The 21,789-nt window shown below is 35.7% G+C and overlaps 2 protein-coding genes across 3 annotated transcripts in view; both read left to right on the top strand.

Moving 5' to 3' along the window:
• The first annotated feature begins 5,969 nt into the window (after positions 1-5,969).
• LOC131927142 (calpain-9-like) lies at positions 5,970-12,089 on the top strand. Of its 2 annotated transcripts, XM_059282858.1 has the most exons (9): positions 5,970-6,095; positions 7,605-7,674; positions 8,131-8,241; positions 8,961-9,114; positions 9,837-10,014; positions 10,335-10,412; positions 10,541-10,626; positions 11,154-11,231; positions 11,794-12,089. In XM_059282858.1, the coding sequence occupies exons 1-9, from the start codon at positions 6,036-6,038 to the stop codon at positions 11,849-11,851; spliced, it is 873 nt and encodes a 290-aa protein (XP_059138841.1). In that variant the 5' UTR covers positions 5,970-6,035; the 3' UTR covers positions 11,852-12,089. The 2 variants fall into 2 exon arrangements, with proteins under 2 accessions (XP_059138841.1, XP_059138842.1); XM_059282859.1 differs by lacking the exon at positions 8,131-8,241.
• A 2,021-nt stretch (positions 12,090-14,110) lies between these two features.
• The window catches only part of LOC131927141 (calpain-9-like), a 17,176-nt gene continuing 9,497 nt past the window's right edge, over positions 14,111-21,789 (top strand). Inside the window, exons 1-5 of the mRNA XM_059282857.1 lie at positions 14,111-14,428; positions 17,411-17,480; positions 18,065-18,169; positions 18,765-18,918; positions 20,508-20,685. Coding sequence (XP_059138840.1) covers positions 14,321-14,428; positions 17,411-17,480; positions 18,065-18,169; positions 18,765-18,918; positions 20,508-20,685 — 615 coding nt within the window. The 5' untranslated portion in view covers positions 14,111-14,320. The remainder of the gene's footprint in view (positions 14,429-17,410; positions 17,481-18,064; positions 18,170-18,764; positions 18,919-20,507; positions 20,686-21,789) is intronic.

Genomic DNA, 21,789 nt, shown 5'->3' with positions numbered 1-21,789 from the left:
ACAATTTAATAAAATTTATTTAACAAAATATGGAACCAAAAGTTATTATAAAAAAAAACTAGAATCTAGATCTAGACAAAAAACACTCAAGACTAAGACATACAAAACAAACAGAACTCAACGAAACAAAACACCCAATTTCGGACCACCGTCCATACACCACATAAACGTGACACAGAAACTCTTCAACACACAGGCCTCGACATTCCAACAGAATGTCCCTCCCTGTCGACACCCCACATTCACGAACAAAGAAAACAATACTACGAACAAAGAAACCAATGCTACGCACAAGAAAATAGTCCCTAATACAACAATAACTTACATTCAGGATATAAAGCAAAGTGGAGCCACACTCCAAAACAAAGTTTGCATAAATAATAACATCAAAATATAAGCAAGACACAATAACCAGGCTATCAATCATTTTAAAATAAAAATCATATCAGCGCCATAATAGCGGACTACTTAACTAAAACCCACAACAATTCTCAAAGGAACACAAAAAGTGACATTCACCTTTTTGTAATAAAATAATAATTAAATAACTCCCCAGCCCCTTACATAACTAACCATTGGTTTTACTAACCCTGCTCTTGATTTACGCTACGACAGAGCTATTTTTAGATAACACAAGGAAATTGCGCTAAAATTGTCACTAGACTTTTTTTTAATTACTTGTTTTCAGTTGATAATACATTATTATGTCAATTTAAAATTGTTTTCTTATACATATTTATACATATACAAAATACAATTAATTTGCGTGATAGGAGGCGTTTTAATAAGTTTTGCTAAATAATCTGGCGCCGGCAATGATCACGGCAGAGCGCCCCCCCCCCCCCCCAACCGAAGAAAGTCTATCACCCTCCCCCCTAGAACGAAAGGGAACATATAGAAATGATATACTTTTAACAGTGTCCCCCCCCCCCTCAGAGAAAAAAGTCTGAAAGAAACATTGATTGCACACATCCGTCCGAACTTCTTTAACTTCACCTCACCCCCACAACATGCCCATATAGGGTCCGTCAAATAACCTTTAACACGACCTCTCAGCCCCTCTCCAAGCCAACGTTTATGTGAACGTTTATGTGGACAGCAGACGGTGCATGACGTGACGTCATCAGCATTGAATGATTCTACACAAGGCGGTTATAGCCAGAATCCGCTTTCCGAGAAACTATTCTATATTTAGACAATAGGATGCCAGGAAATGCTAACACTTTTTTTTTCATCGCGGGACTTTTGGTCAGAATTTACACCACGTAATTCTAGTTTCAGTTTCGGTCAGAGTTTCTTCCAGGCATCTCTTCGGGGGGCTTTTAAATAACACTTCCCCTTATCCCCACCATTCTTGTGTCAGGAGTTGTCACACATAGCTCAGCAGGAACTACACTTAAGTCTGCTCATACAGTCCTACAGTCATATAGTCCTACAACCCTACAGTCCTACAGTCATATAGTCCTACAACCCTACAGTCCTACAGTCATATAGTCCTACAACCCTACAGTCCTACAGTCATATAGTCCTACAACCCTACAGTCCTACAGTCATATAGTCCTACAACCCTACAGTCCTACAGTCATATAGTCCTACAACCCTACAGTCCTACAGTCATATAGTCCTACAACCCTACAGTCCTACAGTCATATAGTCCTACAACCCTACAGTCCTACAGTCATATAGTCCTACAACCCTACAGTCCTACAGTCATATAGTCCTACAACCCTACAGTCCTACAGTCATATAGTCCTACAACCCTACAGTCCTACAGTCATATAGTCCTACAACCCTACAGTCCTACAGTCATATAGTCCTACAACCCTACAGTCCTACAGTCATATAGTCCTACAACCCTACTGTCCTACAGTCATATAGTCCTACAACCCTACAGTCCTACAGTCATATAGTCCTACAACCCTACAGTCCTACAGTCATATAGTCCTACAACCCTACAGTCCTACAGTCATATAGTCCTACAACCCTACAGTCCTACAGTCATATAGTCCTACAACCCTACAGTCCTACAGTCATATAGTCCTACAACCCTACAGTCCTACAGTCATATAGTCCTACAACCCTACAGTCCTACAGTCATATAGTCCTACAACCCTACAGTCCTACAGTCATATAGTCCTACAACCCTACAGTCCTACAGTCATATAGTCCTACAACCCTACAGTCCTACAGTCATATAGTCCTACAACCCTACAGTCCTACAGTCATATAGTCCTACAACCCTACAGTCCTACAGTCATATAGTCCTACAACCCTACAGTCCTACAGTCATATAGTCCTACAACCCTACAGTCCTACAGTCATATAGTCCTACAACCCTACAGTCCTACAGTCATATAGTCCTACAACCCTACAGTCCTACAGTCATATAGTCCTACAACCCTACAGTCCTACAGTCATATAGTCCTACAACCCTACAGTCCTACAGTCATATAGTCCTACAACCCTACAGTCCTACAGTCATATAGTCCTACAACCCTACAGTCCTACAGTCATATAGTCCTACAACCCTACAGTCCTACAGTCATATAGTCCTACAACCCTACAGTCCTACAGTCATATAGTCCTACAACCCTACAGTCCTACAGTCATATAGTCCTACAACCCTACAGTCCTACGGTCTAGAGATGTTAGGGTTGCCAGATACCTTTTCCGAAAATACTGGACACCTTTCCATCCTTCCCTTCTCAGGTATGCCGCTAAGCAGAAGAAGGGGGGTAACAGTACTATTCATATACTTGTCCAGTATTTATATTTGTTTTATCCTGGACAGTCTGCTCAAATACTGGACTGTCCAGTTCAAAACTGGACACCTGGCAACCCTAAGAGATGTCTTTGTTCACTGATCCAAATTTTCTACCCAACATAGATCGTTGGTAATCGTGCACAAAAACTAAATAATTTTGGACATTTTTCGCCGTTTTATAAGTCACTACTTTATCGTATACATAATATAAAATATCTATATATATAATTCTCTTCTGGGAGCCGTTAGAAAACAAGCTGCAAGTTCGCCTTACAGTTTCTCTCTTCCTCTCTATCGCTACCACCCCCACCCCCACCCCCTCACATGGCATGGTGAGCTGTGGTTCACGCTGTTCACGCTGTTTACATTTTACAATCACAGAGACGGGTTTGGTGACGGCTATTAGGGGCAGATAATTTAGTTTGAAACGATTTTAAACTTAGAGGAGGTAACTAAGAGGAGGCTGCTTTCACGTGGGGGGGGGGGGGAGGGGGGGGGTTAGTGTTTTTAAGCAAATATTTTCAGTGGCAGCATTGGTACTGTCGAATTCACAAATTATAAATTACTGAAAAGTAGAAAAAAAACAACTAAATAGCGGCGTATGATAAGCAGCGGGTCGGCTCGTGTATTATAATCGTGCAAAAAATCTAAATCGACATTTTAACTACGTTTGACAATTTACATTATTCCTAAACGGGAAAACTGGGATAATTGCAATTTTGTCCGCATCTTTCTGTGAAAACGATAACCTGAATACGGCATCATTTAAGTTGGCGAAATTTCATATATAAGCATTATATACATTTTTTAGTTCTATATTAACTTTTGAGCGATTTACCGTTAAAGGGAGATGGACTTACTCTACTTCCGGTTTCTCATAACCCAATAACTAGAACACCATTGAAGTTAAGAGGATGAAATTTCATATTTTTAGTACTAATTTGCGCTCAGACTCCTTTGAACTTTTAAAAGATTTCCGGTAACCGGAAACACCATAACTTGAGTACTCTTTTAGTTAGTTGACATTTTATATACAAGTATAAGGAAGTGTTACTTTACCGCTTTTTCCGGTTTCTAAAGCATCGATAACGTAAGTAGCCTATCGTTTCATTTAGGTGAACTAAATTACATAGGTGTAAGATCTTATTATCTTGATTCTCTCGAATTATGGGTATTTCCGGTGACTTGAAGTAGTACTACTTCCGGTCACCGGAAATCAATTAAAAATTGATAGAAACCAGAGAATAAGATATTTTACTTAAATATGAAATTTCGTATATTAACTGAAACTGTACTCAAGTAAATATCACTTTATGTTACCGGAATTCGCTGAGAAGTTGATAGAATAGTACACATATGATATAATATTTATATATGAAATTCCGTCAACCTAGCTTAAATTAGTACTCAGGTTATGATGTTTACGTCCACACAGAAAGACACGGACAAAATTGTCAAACCAACTTTTTCCGATTCAGTGAGGTGTAAAACGGTGAGATTTGTGAAAATCTTGATTTCAATGTTTTTCATGATTCTAATACTTCTTCTATACTCTGCATACTAGAAAGTTAAAACGAACAACTGAATAGCTTGTAATATAGTTATATCATTTCAAATTAAAATATATAAAAATAGTATACATCACTTTTAAGGCCCGAAAAAATTATTTCTGTGAAGTGAATTTTTAATAGTAATTAACCATGTTGTGAATCATTCAAGAACACATCTCTAATTAAATAACGCATACAATAAATGTGAACAATCAGAGTATTTTACTAACATATATTTCGACTACATTGGCGTTTGTTTTATTAAATTAAAGAAAAGGTCAACTCAAATAGGGAAATCCCAACTTGGAAGTTAAATTTTTTAGTGACGTGTTTAGTAGCCGTTCTGTGAAATCGATGGTACTGGGACTACTGGGGACGGGGTAGGTGTGGGAGTGGAAGGCATTTAGTGCACAATAATAAAAGATGAACCAATTTGAATATCCTTCATATCCAAACCTGAAGTTATGTCCCTTAAAGATTGAGCAATTTAGTAAATTAATTATAAATTTGAGCTAATTTTTGTTATTAGTAGATCGCTAAAACGTCGACTAATTTAACAAACAATATCCACTTTAACGACATAAATATGAAAACATATCCTATTTTGAAATCAGAGTTCTAAGAATCTTTAGAATGACTCATCGCGTATTCACAGAGCTACTGGAAATCTCTGGGCTTGAAGCTCTTGTTATTTAATTTTTTATTGACAGTTTTGGTTTCGATTTTAACGACGGAGTCAGCCATACGCCTGTGGAGCAGGGGCGGAACTACAGTGCCGCCAGACCCCGCAATGCGGGGGGGCCCAAGCCATTTAGGGGCCCACGGCCGACCATAATAATTTTTTTATAGTTAAATTTTTTTCAATGTTCTTGCATTTTTTTTACTTGATGATTGTTTGTAAAAAGATTACCGTAGCTGCGGTTGAATTATCTTTATTCTATAGACACCACCCCCACGCACTTGTATATTCTCTTCCCTTTGTTTTTAAACCACTGTGAAAGCCGAGTCCTTTCTCCTACAAACAAACTTATCAAAGATAAGCAAACGTTCAAACCACTTCCATAACTTATTTCCCTTTTTTAAGTAGTCAAATAAGGGTACTCATAAGCTCATTTTAATAGATTTGTACTAAAAAAAATTAAAAAGCAATTACTTCTCTTAATTATTATTTTTTTTATAAAGTACTTACTAAAGAATGACATTGTATAAAAAGGAAATGTATTAATAATGTAAATTAAAAAAAACAACATAAAAATAAATATAACACGAGACACCATTACTTATATACAAAGCTTTCATGGTTTATATTCTTTTGACCGACTAGAGGTTACGAGGTCTTATAGCAAAGATAAAACCGATTTTCACAAAACACACTAATGCACTTACAATCATGACATGCTGATGTAATTTGTTTTGATTTTTTCAAAACTCGAACAGGCCATGATGAGTATCATGTGTTCGTATTTTGAGTTTGTATATATAGGGCCTATATATGTATAGGACTATATATATATATATATATATATATATATATATATATATATATATATATATATATATATATATATATGGGGGGGGGCCTAAATTTTTTTTTGCGGGGTGGCCCTTTTTTTCTAGTTCGCCACTGCTGTGGAGGTTTCATTTGTTTGTGAAACATTGTGCTGTACAGAGCTAGGCAAGAGTTCTGAGCGTAGTGACAAAAGGACTTCAACCACTAGAGAATGCAATATTTTACTGATCCAGACTTCCCTCCGGACACTGAGCCATGGAAACGTCCTAGGGTAAGTTTATACTTTTAAAAAACTTCAGTTAATACGGTGTTTGTTTAATTGTTTAATTTAAATAGCAGAGCTGGATCTATAAAGAATTTTAATCAGAGCAACGCATATTAATTTTAATGTTGTTTTTTTTTTGGTGATGACGACACATACAACGAATGATAGATATTTTGCCGAATGTTACTGAAATGATATGCTTGGCTAAGTGGACAAGGAACCAGGGGCGTAGCGAGAGGGGGGGGGGGGGGGGCGGGGGGTGCGGACCGCACCGTGTGACACCATTTAGGGGGGGGGGTGACACCAAGGCAAAAAATAGCAAAATATATAGAGAAAAGCTTGAGGGGGGGGGGGGGGGTTGCAAATCGAAAACTTGAGGGGGGAAATTTGTCCCCGTGAAGGGTCTCTGCGCCTCTGGGGGGTGACACCATTAAGTGCCGCACCAGGTGACACCCTACCTCGCTACGCCACTGCAAGGAACCACACTTGAACTATGGGAGAAACTGAATAAAATCAGACATCTACCAACAGTTCAATCCAATCCTTTTATGGATTCATGTTAGCCATTAAAATTTGAATTTAATCTATTAATGAATTAATGTAACCAAAAAAACAGATTAATGTAATCCACTGATGGATTAATATTATCCACAAATATATAAAAGGCATGGAGTGCTTTAAAAATTATTTTTGACCACTGAGCTTGTAGTCAAAAACATGATTGGAAATGGACGCCAGCGAGTTGACGAGATTCCTTCCCTAATGTTGTTGACATGGAATAAAAATGTGCATTTTTAGATTTAGGATCATAAAAATAATAAAAGATAAAATTTTATTAAAAGCTTAAGCCTAAAATTAATTCAGAAATTAAATATTCTTAGAATCAATGCTATACAAGTTGCAGATCCAGAGAACTTGAAAATAATTTGTTGAGTTTAAGGCTACATTTCTATTTATTTTCATCAAGCCTAAGTTATAACCCGATGTTTCGCTTTCGTAAGACAAACATTGATTGGCTGTAAAGGAACTCCGTGATCGATTTCTGACAGCCCCACTTTATAGTTATTTTGTTTACCAAACTTTGCAGATCAAGTTTTTAAATAACTATGCAAATTTAAACACCATGACCTACTTTTTCTATTTTTAGCTTACAATGTGTTCAAAAAAATTTAAGCGGCCATTGTTTATGTCGCCATTACACGTGAAAACCAAATTGTTTTTGCTTTTTTTTTAAATTTTTATTTAGTTACCGAAAATATTAAAAACATAAAATACATCCAATCTTTAGTAAAGTCCGAAAAAAAAAACAGACAGGATTTTATAACCATATTAATTGTAACTACGCCGTGCATGATTTTTAAATTAATTTATGGACCTCTCAAATACCTTTGAGACTTTTCTCGCTGGTGTCCATTAAGAAAATGTTACTGTTTTTGTACATAAAAAATCAGGCAGTCATTTTTAATGAATGAATACGATAAATAAGTTAAAACCTAATTATCCATCTCTTTCAAGGAGATAGTCGGTAACCCTCAGTTTATCGTGGATGGCGCTTCAAGACACGACATTGATCAGGGAGCATTAGGTAACTATAAAGTCCTGTACAGACAGATTTAGGTAACTATAGTGTCTCGTAGACAGATTTAGGTAAATATTGGATCCCGTAACAGACAGATTTAGGTAAATATAGGGAGAAACAACAGGGAGAATACGGTCAATATAAGATTAAGAACATGGAGATAGAGTGTAATATAGGACAAAAATATGCAGAACGAATACAAAAAAATATCAACGTATGGATTTGTTAATATACAGTTCTTAATCAAATAATATAACTAAACGTTTACTAATCATTGAGATGAGTATCTAATTGAAGCAGAATTCAATTTTCAGCGTTGTACATTTTTTACCTCCAGTCTTCCTCATTAACTTTCTTCAATTTTTGTCTCACACACTAACTTTACCTTCTTGCCTCTTCTATTCCCTTCTTTTACTTCCTTGCCCCCCCCCCCTCACCTGTATGCCTCCCTCGTGTCCTCAGGCAACTGTTGGTTCCTGGCCTCAGCAGCAGCGTTAGCAGCACATCACCCAGAGGCGTTTCACAGAGTTGTGCCCACAGGCCAGTCGTTTAACTTCAATGATGGATATATAGGTAAACAGTGCAGTACCGAGCGGGAAATCGAACAATTACTAAACTGATAGTCTCGAATCCTCTCAGAGCGCAGAAAAGAGATACGCTCTACTTCACATCGTCCATTTGGTCTAAAGAACTACGTTAAACGGTGTTATAATTGATTTATAATCCCAGATTATTCTTCCGTCCGGGGTTTTAACGTTTCTGTTTTCTTTAATTAATCATTGATAAACGTTCTTTCTAAGCTGTTTTGCTTTAATTTATGTGTTAGAAAAATGTTTAATCTTTAAATTTTTGACTTAGATGTTTTCATTATATTATGGCGGATTTATTCTTTTCCGAAAATACATAACGTAGCAATGACCGCCTTTTTTTGCGAATAAATGTATAATACATTTTGTTCTGTTAAAATTAAAAAAAAATGTTTTTCTTAATATAAAGTTTACTTTGTTATTATAAATTATCTTACGAGCTCTTACAAAAAGCCCCAGATAAAATAATATCTCTCACACAGTTTAACAACAACTGTATAAACGTTGTAAAAAACCTGCATAAATCTGAGTGAGATAGTGTTTCGGGCAAATGAATATTTGCTTTGTTAATCATTCAACGTAACAAGAAAAGTTAAAGTTAAGGGTTTAGATTACTTCTTCATAAACTTTGATTTTTTTTTACTAAGTTCTGTTTGTAAAACTGTCAACTTGTTCCCGCCGAGTACATGTGTAATATGATCTCAGGGAGATTTGTCTTCAACTTTTACCCAAATGGCGTCCAGCAGACAGTATATGTAGACGACCGTCTGCCAACCAGTCAAGGTCAGCTTGTCTACTGCAGTAACAAAGCCACACCCAACGAGTTCTGGCCTTGTCTCCTGGAAAAAGCTTATGCCAAGTAGGTTGTGAAAGGTTTAACAACTTTTAACTCAATGAAACACAATGAAACCAATTATTTTTGCAATACAAAACCAACTGAAGATGGCATAAAAAACATGACTTTTTTCTCCGGGGGGGGGGGGGGGGGGCACTTGAAATTTTCGGGGGGGGGGGGTAGACTTTCTTCGGGGGGGGGGGGGCGGACACTGTTAAAAGTATATATTTTCTATATATATATATATATATATATATATATATATATATATATATATATATATATATATATATATATATATATATATATATTCTATTTTATATATTTTCTATATAAATTATATAAATTTCATTTCGTTCGGGGGGGGGGGGGGGGCGGTAAATTTTTTTCGGACGGGCTTCGCCCCCCCCCCCCCCCCCGAAGAGATGCCTGGAAGAAACTTTGCCTACTAATCTCTAAGTATACTCCAATTTTAGTTAATAATGTACATTACCAGATAGAAAAATATTTCAAGATCATAAGATTAACTTTGATATATTGCTGCCTTCAAATAAACAATATAATATTTTGTTAGAAATGAATGCATGTCATTAATTTTGTTTTAATTTATAAATAAATACACACACACATGTGTATATATATATATATATATATATATATATATATATATATATATATATATATATATATATATATATATATATATAAGTATGTGTATGTGTATGTATATATCTAATTATTATTAGATTTAAAGGCGGCTATGCGAATCTTAATGGGGGTCACATCAAACAAGCTCTTCAAGATTTGACTGGTCGTCCTGTGAACGTCAGAGACATACGAGCCGATAAATTCGGCAGTGCAGCAATTTTTCATTTCCTACAAGAAGGAGGCGACAACGGTGCATTGATTGTTGCTGGCATTTACGTAAGTTAAGGTTTTCTTCCCGTTTATAATTATGATATGCAGTGATATATTTTCTTTACAGGTATTTAGAGCTTTTACATGTTTTAGTTGAATACACCTCGCAATAAGGTACATATACGGTATGTAATCTCACGCAAAGCGACCGTTCTCCCTGCTTTCGGCTGTGTGTGCATTTGTGTGTATGTGTTTGTGTGTGTGTGTGTGTATGTATGTATGTGTGAATTTGTAAGTTTTTAGAAATTTACTCGTCATTCTTTTATTTGATTACATTAAACAAAGAATAAACCTGTGTTGGGTAATTTACTGTTAATTTATTACAGCTCGACGGACCAGGAGATGGCCAGTTGCCAAACGGTCTTGTTAAAGGACACGCCTACAGCGTCACCAAGTTACATCAGGTAAATTTTCTTCAAATAGAATCTCTCTTGAAATATTTTACAAACATATATTTTTAAAACAAGGTCAATGAAATGTAAAAAGCGTTACATTTGAAATCCAATTAAAAAATAAAATTGCTATGTTCTAGCTGACAACTCCTGCAGGGGTGGTGAATTTGATTCGCCTCAGAAACCCGTGGGGGTGTGGGGAGTGGAACGGTGCATGGTCAGACAGGTAAATATTTCACACATTACAGGTTTCTCAGTATATTCAGACAGGTAAATATTTCACAAATTACAGTTGTATCATATATTACCAGAATTTCGAAAGAAACGTGGACCCACAGTTTATACGTTTATCTTGGTACTGACTTGACATAGAACAGATGTGAAAGTTTTAGAGTGAGGTTTTAAAATGTTCAAGACTAGAGCAATGTGTGTTTAAAGCTCGCTGGTCATTTGGTAGTCACAAGTTTTTGTTTACCTACTGACCGCGATGAGTTTATCATATTCATGTTTTACTTTACTTATTGATTATTGTTAATACTTTACAATTAACTCTTTATCTTTATCGATTATTTGTCGTTTTATTCATATTTGTAGTTCTGAGAATGTTTTGTGTGTACTTTAAGCAGTGCACTTATATGACCTGACAGTAAATATTCGACGTTGAAATAGAGTTTAGAATTCGATCATAAATTTTTACCAGGTTCAGTAATTACACATATCTAGATGTCTAGATAAACATTTCTTCTCTATCAGCTCCAGAGAGATGGCGTCTCTTTCAAGGAGACAACAAGAGGAATTAAAATTCCACACTCAAGATGATGGCGAATTCTGGTAAGTCTGATTGTATCAAACTGTTTTCGTATTTTAAACATTTTATATTACTCTGCCTACACGAAACCAGGAACGGTGTGGTCGAATGTTAGATCATATGAAAGCCATCCCAAAAGACTCGAGTTCGAATCCTGGGTTCTTGTCTGTAGAACATCCATGAACGTACTCTGATAGGTATCTGACTCACGTTAGAAAAAGTAAAGGCGGCTTTGCATATGCTGACCACCCTATCCCTTCATATGCCGAGATCACCGAAACATGTGAACTCAATTTCACCTGCCCCATACATCGTCAGGTTCGAAGGGGTATTTCATTGACATGAAACCAGTGAATAAGTTGAATTTATCCTCGCCTCCTGAATCTGACATAGATGAGATGGAAAAATTTCTTGTCGCCTGGAGATGGTGAATGTGATATGGGAATCACAAGGTGGACAATGTAGACTGGATGAGTGATACTTAGGGACGGATACAACTAGACTACTATTAAATTCATTTTTGTTACAACTGTGTAAATACTACAGTCTAAAAAAAAAGAGAATAAATATTTACATTTGTTCCAGGATGGAATTTAAGGACTTTGTGAGGAATTTCCACGAGATTAACATTTGCTATGTATAACAATTTGCACATTCATGGTACTCAAACTTCAATGTCATCAAACGCCATCAAATTTACACTTTAGGAATAAATTGCAGAAATTTGGAGTAGAGTCTTATTGGGTCTATCTTTCCCACACAATTTCAAAGGTGACACATTCCCAACACTTTTTCCTATAACCTATGTTGTTTTCAAAAGTATTTAACAAGGTCTTTTCTACAGCAAAATAAAAATGTACAATAAGATGTTCACAGCAATCGTTTTTAATTTTTAAATTACATACGGATTTTGTAAAGAATAAACTACCGGCAGTAAATTAATATTTCTATCAGTGGCGTAGGCAGGGGGGGGGGTTAGGGGGGGTCATACCCCCCCCCCATAGACCCCTCGGTATATATAAAAAGTATGAGGGGGGGTGCAAATCGAAAGTTTGAGGGGGGGGGGTGCAAATCGAAAGTTTGAGGGGGGGGGGGGTGCAAATCGAAAGTTTGAGGGGGGGGGGGGTGCAAATCGAAAGTTTATCCCCGGGTAAAATTTGGAACCCCCCCCCCCCTTGAGACGATCCTGGCTACGCCACTGATTTCTATTATATTAACTATGCATTTTACTGCATTTTTAAAATACTAAGACACAAACTAATACTTACCCCCCCCCCCCCCCCTGGATTGGCTACTGGGTGTTAGATTTGGTTTACAAACAATCAAATTTTTTTTTTGTAATGAGATTTTTTGTTTGTATTAGCTTAGCAGACTGTATCACTCTCAAACAGTTCAGAAACTAACACCAATAAAAACTATACATATACAACATGTTTTTGTCTCAGACATGTGACGTACACACAGCGTATGTTTGCCTTGAATTGTTAGCTTTAGTATTAGTTTTTATCATCGGCTTGTGAGTACTGATACAGATTTACAATACACTTCGTTTTCACATGTACATCGATGATGTGACTTCTATGTTCATTGATATGTATTTTATACTGTTATGTTTGTTGTCTAATAGATTTTTTGAATAAAAATACTACTCAATAAATTATATAATCTATCAAAAGAAAAATAATATTGTTTACTCATTGCTTGCCAGTCTTTTCCAACTCTTCCAAAACTATACTATCTTTGTAATTTCACAGGGATATGTTTAAAAACACTAATTGTGGAATTATAAGAATACAAGTATATCTACGCCAAATCAGCACGGAGACTATTTTAACACAGTTATAGAACTAGAATTTTCAAATGAAAAAAAAACAACAAATTACGGTTTGTGTCCGTTTACTAAAGTAGTTCACTACAAAATAAATGTTCATTGATATGTATTTTATACTGTTATGTTTGTTGTCTAATAGATTTTTTTGAATAAAAATACTACTCAATAAATTATATAATCTATCAAAAGAAAAATAATATTGTTTACTCATTGCTTGCCAGTCTTTTCCAACTCTTCCAAAACTATACTATCTTTGTAATTTCACAGGGATATGTTTAAAAACACTAATTGTGGAATTATAAGAATACAAGTATATCTACGCCAAATCAGCACGGAGACTATTTTAACACAGTTATAGAACTAGAATTTTCAAATGAAAAAAAAAACAACAAATTACGGTTTGTGTCCGTTTGCTAAAGTAGTTCACTACAAAATAAATGTTTTTTCAATACCCAATCACTTGATAAACAACTCGGTTTCCGTGAAAATACGTTGATAGAATATAGTGGGGGGGGGGGGGAGTAAATACCACTCCCGTTGAACGGAAATCGCTCAAAAGTTAACAGAAACTTATAAATTGGACAGAATACCTATAGGCCTACATAAAATTTCGTCTAAAGAGTACTCAAGATATTCATTCTCTCTCTCTCTCTCTCTCTTTCTCTCTTATACACATACACACGTAGGAAAAATTGTTAAAATAGTGTTTTCCGATTAATGAAGGTGTAGAACGTCTAGATTTATAAACATCTAAACGTGTATCTATATATAAAGGATTGAGACATAAATGTTTATATTGGATTTCAGCTGAATAAAACTTAGTACTGGTAAATAACGAATACAATTTTCTTCAGGAATTCCCGACTTGTATTCAAACGACCAGGAAAGTCCACTGCGCATTATTTTATGATGACGCGTCTAATAATAGTGTTAGTTTCGTAAAATCGAAAGTGGCGGGGAGGGGTGAAGTTGTTGAAGGCTGGTTGTGGATTCAGCTATTCAATACATAGAAAACACATTTAACAGACACACATTTACCATTAGAGGCTACAGTGTCAAAATAAAAATTCCCGTTTGAAAACGAGTTCCGAAAATTGACACGCCACGTAATCGGATATTCTGGAAACTTCTTACCGCGAAGCTTAAAACAGTTTTATTTCTGGAGGTAGTGATCACTCCAAGTATAATTTAAATTGCGTTAGGTCATTCGAAACTTCTTGGGCTGTCATTTGCTTGCAAACACAGTGCTTGAGAAAGTTAAGAAAGAGTCGAGACTCGAGAATGCAATATTTTACCGACAAAGATTTCCCCCCAAACATAAAATCTCTGTCTACTACCTTGGCTACACTGCCACCAAACGCAGGATCAATTGAATGGAGGCGTCCTTGGGTAAGTTTGTATAAAAATCAGTTTTTTACAATCATTTATTGAGCCGTTAGGACTAGATACATATCTGTGAAGCATTGAACTCGTTCAACGGATATTCATTTAATTTTATATCTTTGTGATGCCGCCAGCTCGGACGAGGCTATTGACATATTGTTGAAACTGAAATAATATGTTTTACCAAGTGGATCATGATATCTAACATTAGCTGAGTTTTACTTGTTAATGGTCACTGGCTACTAAGTTTTCCTTTCAAACCTGACGGTCTATAGGCCAAGTGAAGTAGAGTTCACTTGTTTCTGTGAGCTCGGCATATGAAGAGATAGTGTGGTCAGCACTACGCCCCTGACCACTAATACATACACATACAAACAGCCACATATACTGTTGTGTGTTGGCGGTGTGAATAGGATAAAGTCAATCGTATAACAACACTAACTAAAGAAACGGTAGTAAAAACACGTCAAAGTAATTTCTTCTGCCAAAATATTCAAATAACTCTAGGAGTGTAATCCACTAATGGATTGATAAAATTCACTACTGCATAAATGTTATCCAATTATGGATTAATTTAATCCACTAGTTAAATAATGTAATATGTAATTCGAAAACTAATACCCCAAACTAATAATGTAATTTAATAATGTAATCCACCAATCGAGCAATGTATCCTAACAACGGATAAGTATCTATATATAAATATATATATAATTCTCTTCATGGAGACCATAGAAAACACCACGCAGCTTAGCCTCCACCCTCATCCCCACCTGTCAGGTGAGCTTTGTTTCACCCCGAATGTTTGCAATCGTATAGCCGGGTTAGTGACTGCTATAGGGCTGGTAAGTAGGTCACCAGCTCTCCGGCTCAATAAAACATGCATGAGCCACATAAATGGTTGGTGACCTACTTACCAGCCCTATTAGGGGCAGATAATTTAGTACTAAACGACTTGAAACGAAGGGGAGGTAACAATTTTTGATTGATCTTTTCTTTGTAAACGGCTGCTTTCACTGAGCTGGAAGGGGGGGGGGGGGGTTAGTGTTGAATTCACAAACTATGAATTGCTGATAAGCAGAAAATAAAACAACTAGATGGCGTCGCGGGTCAGCTCGTAACCCAATATTAGAATAATGAACGGAATTCATTAATAGTCAATAAAACAAATATAAAAAAAAAATCTTTATAGAAACAAGCTATTAAATGCACAACAAATAAAAAAAAATTAAACTAATTTGTTTTTAGCGCAATTTCCATTCTGGAGAATTGCGTTTATTAACTCGTCTTTTCTAGGAATGGATGAATTGATGGATGTGTGTCCGCAGCTTTAAGTCGTATCTCCTCTTCAACGAAGCAATATCGAGGACTAGTTCCAAAAGCAATTATGTTAAGCAAGTTACGAGGATGAACATAGGCCATAAAAATTCCGGGTTTCTTTCATGGATTTCCCGGAAAAGCCAAAAAACCTCGAAAAAAATGCAGTTTTTGGCCCATATCTCGGCAACCAGACCACTTAGCGACTTGAAACATGTACCAATCGATTCCTGCCATAATTTAGAACAATATTGCCGAAGAAAGTTTTCAAAAATATCCTTTCGTTCGGTCACAAAAATTTTTTTGAATTAAATTTGGACCGAATTAGTAGGCATTTTATGCAACCACACCACACGCGTCATCACGTTCAATAGCTGCGCCATCACGTTCAATGGCTGCGTCATCATGTTCAGTAGCTAGGCGCGCAATGGTTTTTATTCATGTTACTCTATTGTAAATAAAACATGTAAAATACTGAAATTTTCTTTAATAAAAAACGTTTTAATAACTAACCAATGGTTTTACTAACCCTGCTCTTGATTTACGCTACGACAGAGCAATTTTTAGATAACACAAGGAAATTGCGCTAAAATTGTCACTAGACTTTTTTAAATTACTTGTTTTTTCATAAAAGCTTTTATCGCTAAAATATGTAATAGATCTCATGAGCAACAGAAGCTTTTATGAAAAAACAAAAAACCAATTAATTTTATCTTATTTTCTGTGCACTTAAAAGCTTGTTCCTATAAAGTTTTGTTTTATATTTGTTTTATTTTCTACTTTTTAGTGATTCCTAATTTATGACGTCGACACGAATACAAATATTTTCTTTAAAACACCATCAGTAGCTTACGATATCTGAAAGACTATCTGCCCTATGAAAGCAGCCGTCCGTGTCCATATTTTACAGACGACAACAAGATCTTAACTTTGTTAACTCCCCTTAGTTTCAAATCATATAAAAACGTTCATTATCTGCCCGTAATAGCCTTTACGCTTTGTAAACATTCTCGTGCACCTCAGTTCACCAGACTGTTAGTGTGAATGCGTTTAGTTAGTCATCTCTCCTTCTGTTATTGAATATAGTAATTTGTGGAGCTATTTAATTTTGTCTCCCCTTAGTTTTGAAACCGTTTAGTTAATTTTAATGACTAATTAAAAATCTAATTAAATTAAAAAATACATAGACTTGTATTGTCATCGAAGTGGAACATACATAAGAACCTCTAACACAATAGCTGAATTAGAAGTGGGTAAAAATTGCTTTACAAGACTTGCCACAAACCCACAAACAAACAAACAAACAAACAAACAAACAAACAAACAAACAAACAAACAAACAAACAAACAAACAAACAAACAAACAAACAAACAAACAAACAAACAAACAAACAAACAAACAAACTGACGTTGCGAACTCAAAAAAAGCTTGTAAAAAAGAATTATCTGCATGATACTTGAAATCATAACAGAAATGCCACATTTTTTAAATACAGGGTTCTATTAGCCATTCCTAGAAAATACTTTAACGAGTTATGTTCAATCGATACAGTCATAATGCCTAACCCGTACCCCTAACCCTTATAGGGTTAGAGATTCAATCAAGATTTTAAATGTTATCTGGCTCGTGAATGTGTTGCTGATTGATTACAACCATTATATTTCTTCTAGATGATTGAGGCCAACCCAAAATTTATCGTGGAAGACGCATCTAGACATGACATTGACCAGGGGGAATTAGGTAAGTATTGGGTCAAAAGGGAGAATTAAGTCAAAAAAAGGCCAACTTGCAGGGAATTTAATGTCAATGTAACCTCAAAAAACAGGAAGTATTATAGAGTTCTAGGCCTATCCGCGATAAGTGAACTTCCGAGAATTGAAGACGATATATTTATTTTAGTAGTTATGCATTATCAAATAGAATAATTTAGCGATCTAATAAAGTTGACGACGAATATAAACAATACCGCTGCTCCAAGGACACCATCTGTAGTTATTTCGGCAGCCGACAGAAGTTCAACTAGTTCCGCTGGAAGAGGGATCAACCAATTGTCTCTAGCGTACAATCTCACGTCTGGGTCTGGCGTCATGGTAGTTCCTGAGTTTCTTTCAGGCATCTCTTCTACCCCCTCCCCTGAATGAAATGAAATTTATATAGAGAATATATACTTTTACCAGTGTCCGCCCCCAGGTAAAATTTAGTACCCCCCCCCCCCCTCCCAAGAATTTTATTTTGAAAGAAAGACTGGAAAGTTCCGCCCCTGCTTAATAATATAACCTGTCTATCACGCTCGCTATCCTCCAACCTTTCACTCATGTCCTCAGGAAACTGTTGGTTCTTGGCCTCGGCAGCAGCGTTGGCCACACATCACCAACAGGCGTTTGACAGAGTTGTGCCCAGAGACCAATATTTTCATGGGGGATACACAGGTAAACGATTCTGTAGATGACTTGAGTCATGTTTTCTTCTCGTATTTTTTTTTTACAGCACGTTTTAATTTTTTACGCTCATAAGAGGTATAATTTGTATGTAATGTCATACATTTGAAAAAAGAAACCTCATTTTACAGAATCCAGCGCTGAACTTACACTTTGTATACAATTCACAAAACTAATGCTTAAGTTAAGGGAATACCCGTTGTGAAAACGAAAATACCTTGCATTGAAATATCCTTCGCGGAAATACCATTAAAGGGATTTAATCGCATACTTTAATAGTAGTTTAATATTCCACTTTGCATGAGTGTCGGTAAAAGACTCGAAAACACCAGTAAAACGTTTTATTACTTTTGATTATTTTAGCTAAAAATGTTGAGCATAATTTGAACTGTTGTATACATTTTGTAATGTGTGTTTGCTATGAGAGCAAACAAATATGAGGTTTATGTTGTTCTTTTTAAGCTTTCTATATATCCTACCCTAATACTTTAATGTTTAGGGTTAGGTTACTACCACATGTTACGTATCTCTTTTCCCAATGAACTGTTATAAATATGCTAACTTAGCTGCATCATTAATTTACAAGGAAAGTTCCGGTTCAACTTTTTCCTGAATGGAGGCTGGCGTGAAGTTGTTGTGGATGACTATCTGCCAACACGCGATGGGAAACTGATGTACTGTAGCAATACATCAGCACCCAACGAGTTTTGGCCATGCCTTCTAGAGAAAGCTTATGCCAAGTAAGTTTCAACATTCTTTTGTAAAAAGGAAGAGCTTTGTGTTTGCCTTTATAAACTATACGCTGTGTTTGTGATCAGGGAGAGCTAGCGAACCACCAGCGTTAAATCTATGATATTTAAAAATATTAATTTCATTTTACTTTCTGTGCACTTAAAAGCTTGTTACCTATAAAGTTTTCTTTAAAACACCATCAGTAGCTTACGATAATTGAAAGACTATCTGCCCTGTGAAAGCAGCCGTCCGTGACCATATTTTACAGACGACAACATGTGCTTACATATATAATATCTATGCCTATATATAGGTAGATAGACAGCCTAGGCTGGGTTCACCCACTAAGTTGCGGGGATTCTTTCTCTATATGCATTCCCTTCTTAAATATGAACAAACACTAGCAGTCTCCACACATATAGACTATATCTGTGACGAGGACGAGATCGTACTTATTTCCGTGCATTCAATGAAACTCAAAGATCGGCTTTTTATACACAACATTTAAATATGATACATGTGATGATTGAATATGATGATCCGTTGTAGTACTTTGGGATTAGCGTCCACTACGCCTATGCCTACAGTTCAATGTTCCCTACAACTAGCGTCACTACACTGTTTTCTGACTCGACACTCGTCTATGTCCTTTCTCCTTAACTGTCCAGCGTCAACTCTATCTAACCTTCACTTTCCTGGCTTCTTGTCTTCCCCATCAAGCCTAATCTAATATGCATGTCACCACAGTTCTGGGGTACCTGATTAAAATGTCAGACCCTGCTAATAAACTTCTCCGGCTTTCACAGTCTGTCCCCACTACGGTCAACCCAGTTCAAATACATACGTGGCTGCTACACCTTACCCTAGTGATGTCGTTGTAAAATCTAACACGTGCTTCGACGATTGTCAAAACCTGTTTAGTCTGGTCACGTGCATTGTCAACCCTACACCTGCAATCTACGCCACTACACCCATCAGTTGACATTTTTTTTCCTATCTTGGAATACTAGCGTATTTTTATTAGCATTTGTTTACTTATTGTTTTTCATTAACACACACACACACACACACACACACACATATATATATATATATATATATATATATATATATATATATATATATATATATATATATGGGCCCCTAAAAAATTCACTTCAAGCCCTTGATTCTTGTGCGAAGGGAGTGAGAGATATGAAGACAAAGAGACAAAAAAGACTTTTGAATGTATTGTTAGTAGGTCTACTTGTTGGTAGATCGATTTAAAAATACAGGGTCTTTGTTTTTATAATACAGTAACAAAATGTATCTGTGTGCACATCGAGCCCGGGACAGGTAAATGAAGCATCTTGAGTATAATGTGACGAATTAAAATGTAAAGTACGTTACATGACCTACATTCTTGACCTACATAGTGTGCCTAATATTATGTGACGTTTATCCTTACTATAACAATATACAAGATTTATTTTAAACAAATTCATCTATTAGTACTACTTTTACTTTTCAACATTTTATGATATCTTTTAGTAAGTCATTTATACATTAATTTAAAAAAAATACATTATATTTTTTGTATAAATTAATTTAATATCAGAGCAAAAGGAAGTTATGCTAATCTTGACGGGGGAGAAATAAAAATAGCCCTTGAAGATTTGACTGGCTGTCTTGTACAAGTCGAAGACATAAGACAGATGAATTTCGGCACTCAATCAATTTATGATCTGCTACGGCAAGGACACGACGCTAGAGTGCTGATGGTGGCTGGCATTTATGTAAGTTATGTTATTGGCGTTCAGAATTGTTTACAGTTTCCGAAATAGCAAATGACCAATGAATTACTAAAGTGTCTAAAGTTGCCCACAGTTTGGGTGACGAAATTTTATAATCAAGTATTATATACAATATGTTATCCTGTATCAAACTTTGAGCGACTTCTGGTAACCGAAAGTGGTACTTACTCTACTTCCGGTTTCTCAAAAGCCAATAACCTGGCTATCATTTCAGATAGGTGGATGAAATTAAATATAAAAGTATTAGACTGTATGTGCAGGTGTCATTTCAACTTTTGAACGATTTCTGCAAACCGAATGTGGTATTTTACTGTATTTCATATGAATACGAAAATTTAAGTACTTGAGCTAGCTAGATATAATTTCATAAATACAAAAAAGATATTATAGTTAGATTACTTTCAATTTTTGAGTAATCTCCAAAAACTAGATGTTGTACTTATTCTATTTCCGCTTTTTAGTATACCGATAACTACGTTATTAACTTTAAGTACCATTTAAAATTTTATATTTAATTATATTAGCTCCAGTACATAGATTTCTATAAAATTGTGTGTGATTTCCGATAAACAAAAGGGAAACTGTACTCAATTTTGGATTTCTCTAAAACATTCTGAATTTAATAATAATTTATTTTATATCATATTCTCATAAAGCATATTCTAAGAACTTTTTTTACTTTCTCGTATATACGAAGTAGCCTATAGAGAAAGTATTGTAATCCTGCAAAAAAAAAAAATCGAGATTTTTACAAATCTCGACGTTTTACACCTCACTGATACGGAAAAACATAATTTTGCAATCTCGTCCGTATGTCTGTGTGTGTGTCTGTCTGTCTGTCTCTCTTTGTGTAAACAAGATTACTTGAGTACCGTTACAGCTAGGTTGATGAAATTTCATATATAGGTATTTTATCAAAATCGTAGATCCGTATCAACTTTTGAGCGATTTCCGACAACCGGAAATGGTACTTTTTCTACTTTGAATTTTTCAAAAGCCTATAACTTGAGTACTATTTCAGATAGATAAACGAAATTTCACATGTAAGTAAAAGATCTAGTTATCTACCTTCATCAAATTTTGAGT

This window comes from Physella acuta, unplaced genomic scaffold (genome assembly GCF_028476545.2).
Source record: "Physella acuta isolate Inbredline_101_S28 unplaced genomic scaffold, ASM2847654v3 ptg001377l, whole genome shotgun sequence".
Classification (NCBI taxonomy): domain Eukaryota; kingdom Metazoa; phylum Mollusca; class Gastropoda; family Physidae; genus Physella; species Physella acuta.
The sequence above is the reverse complement of the archived record's forward strand: the minus strand, read 5'-3'. Positions and strand labels throughout refer to the sequence as shown.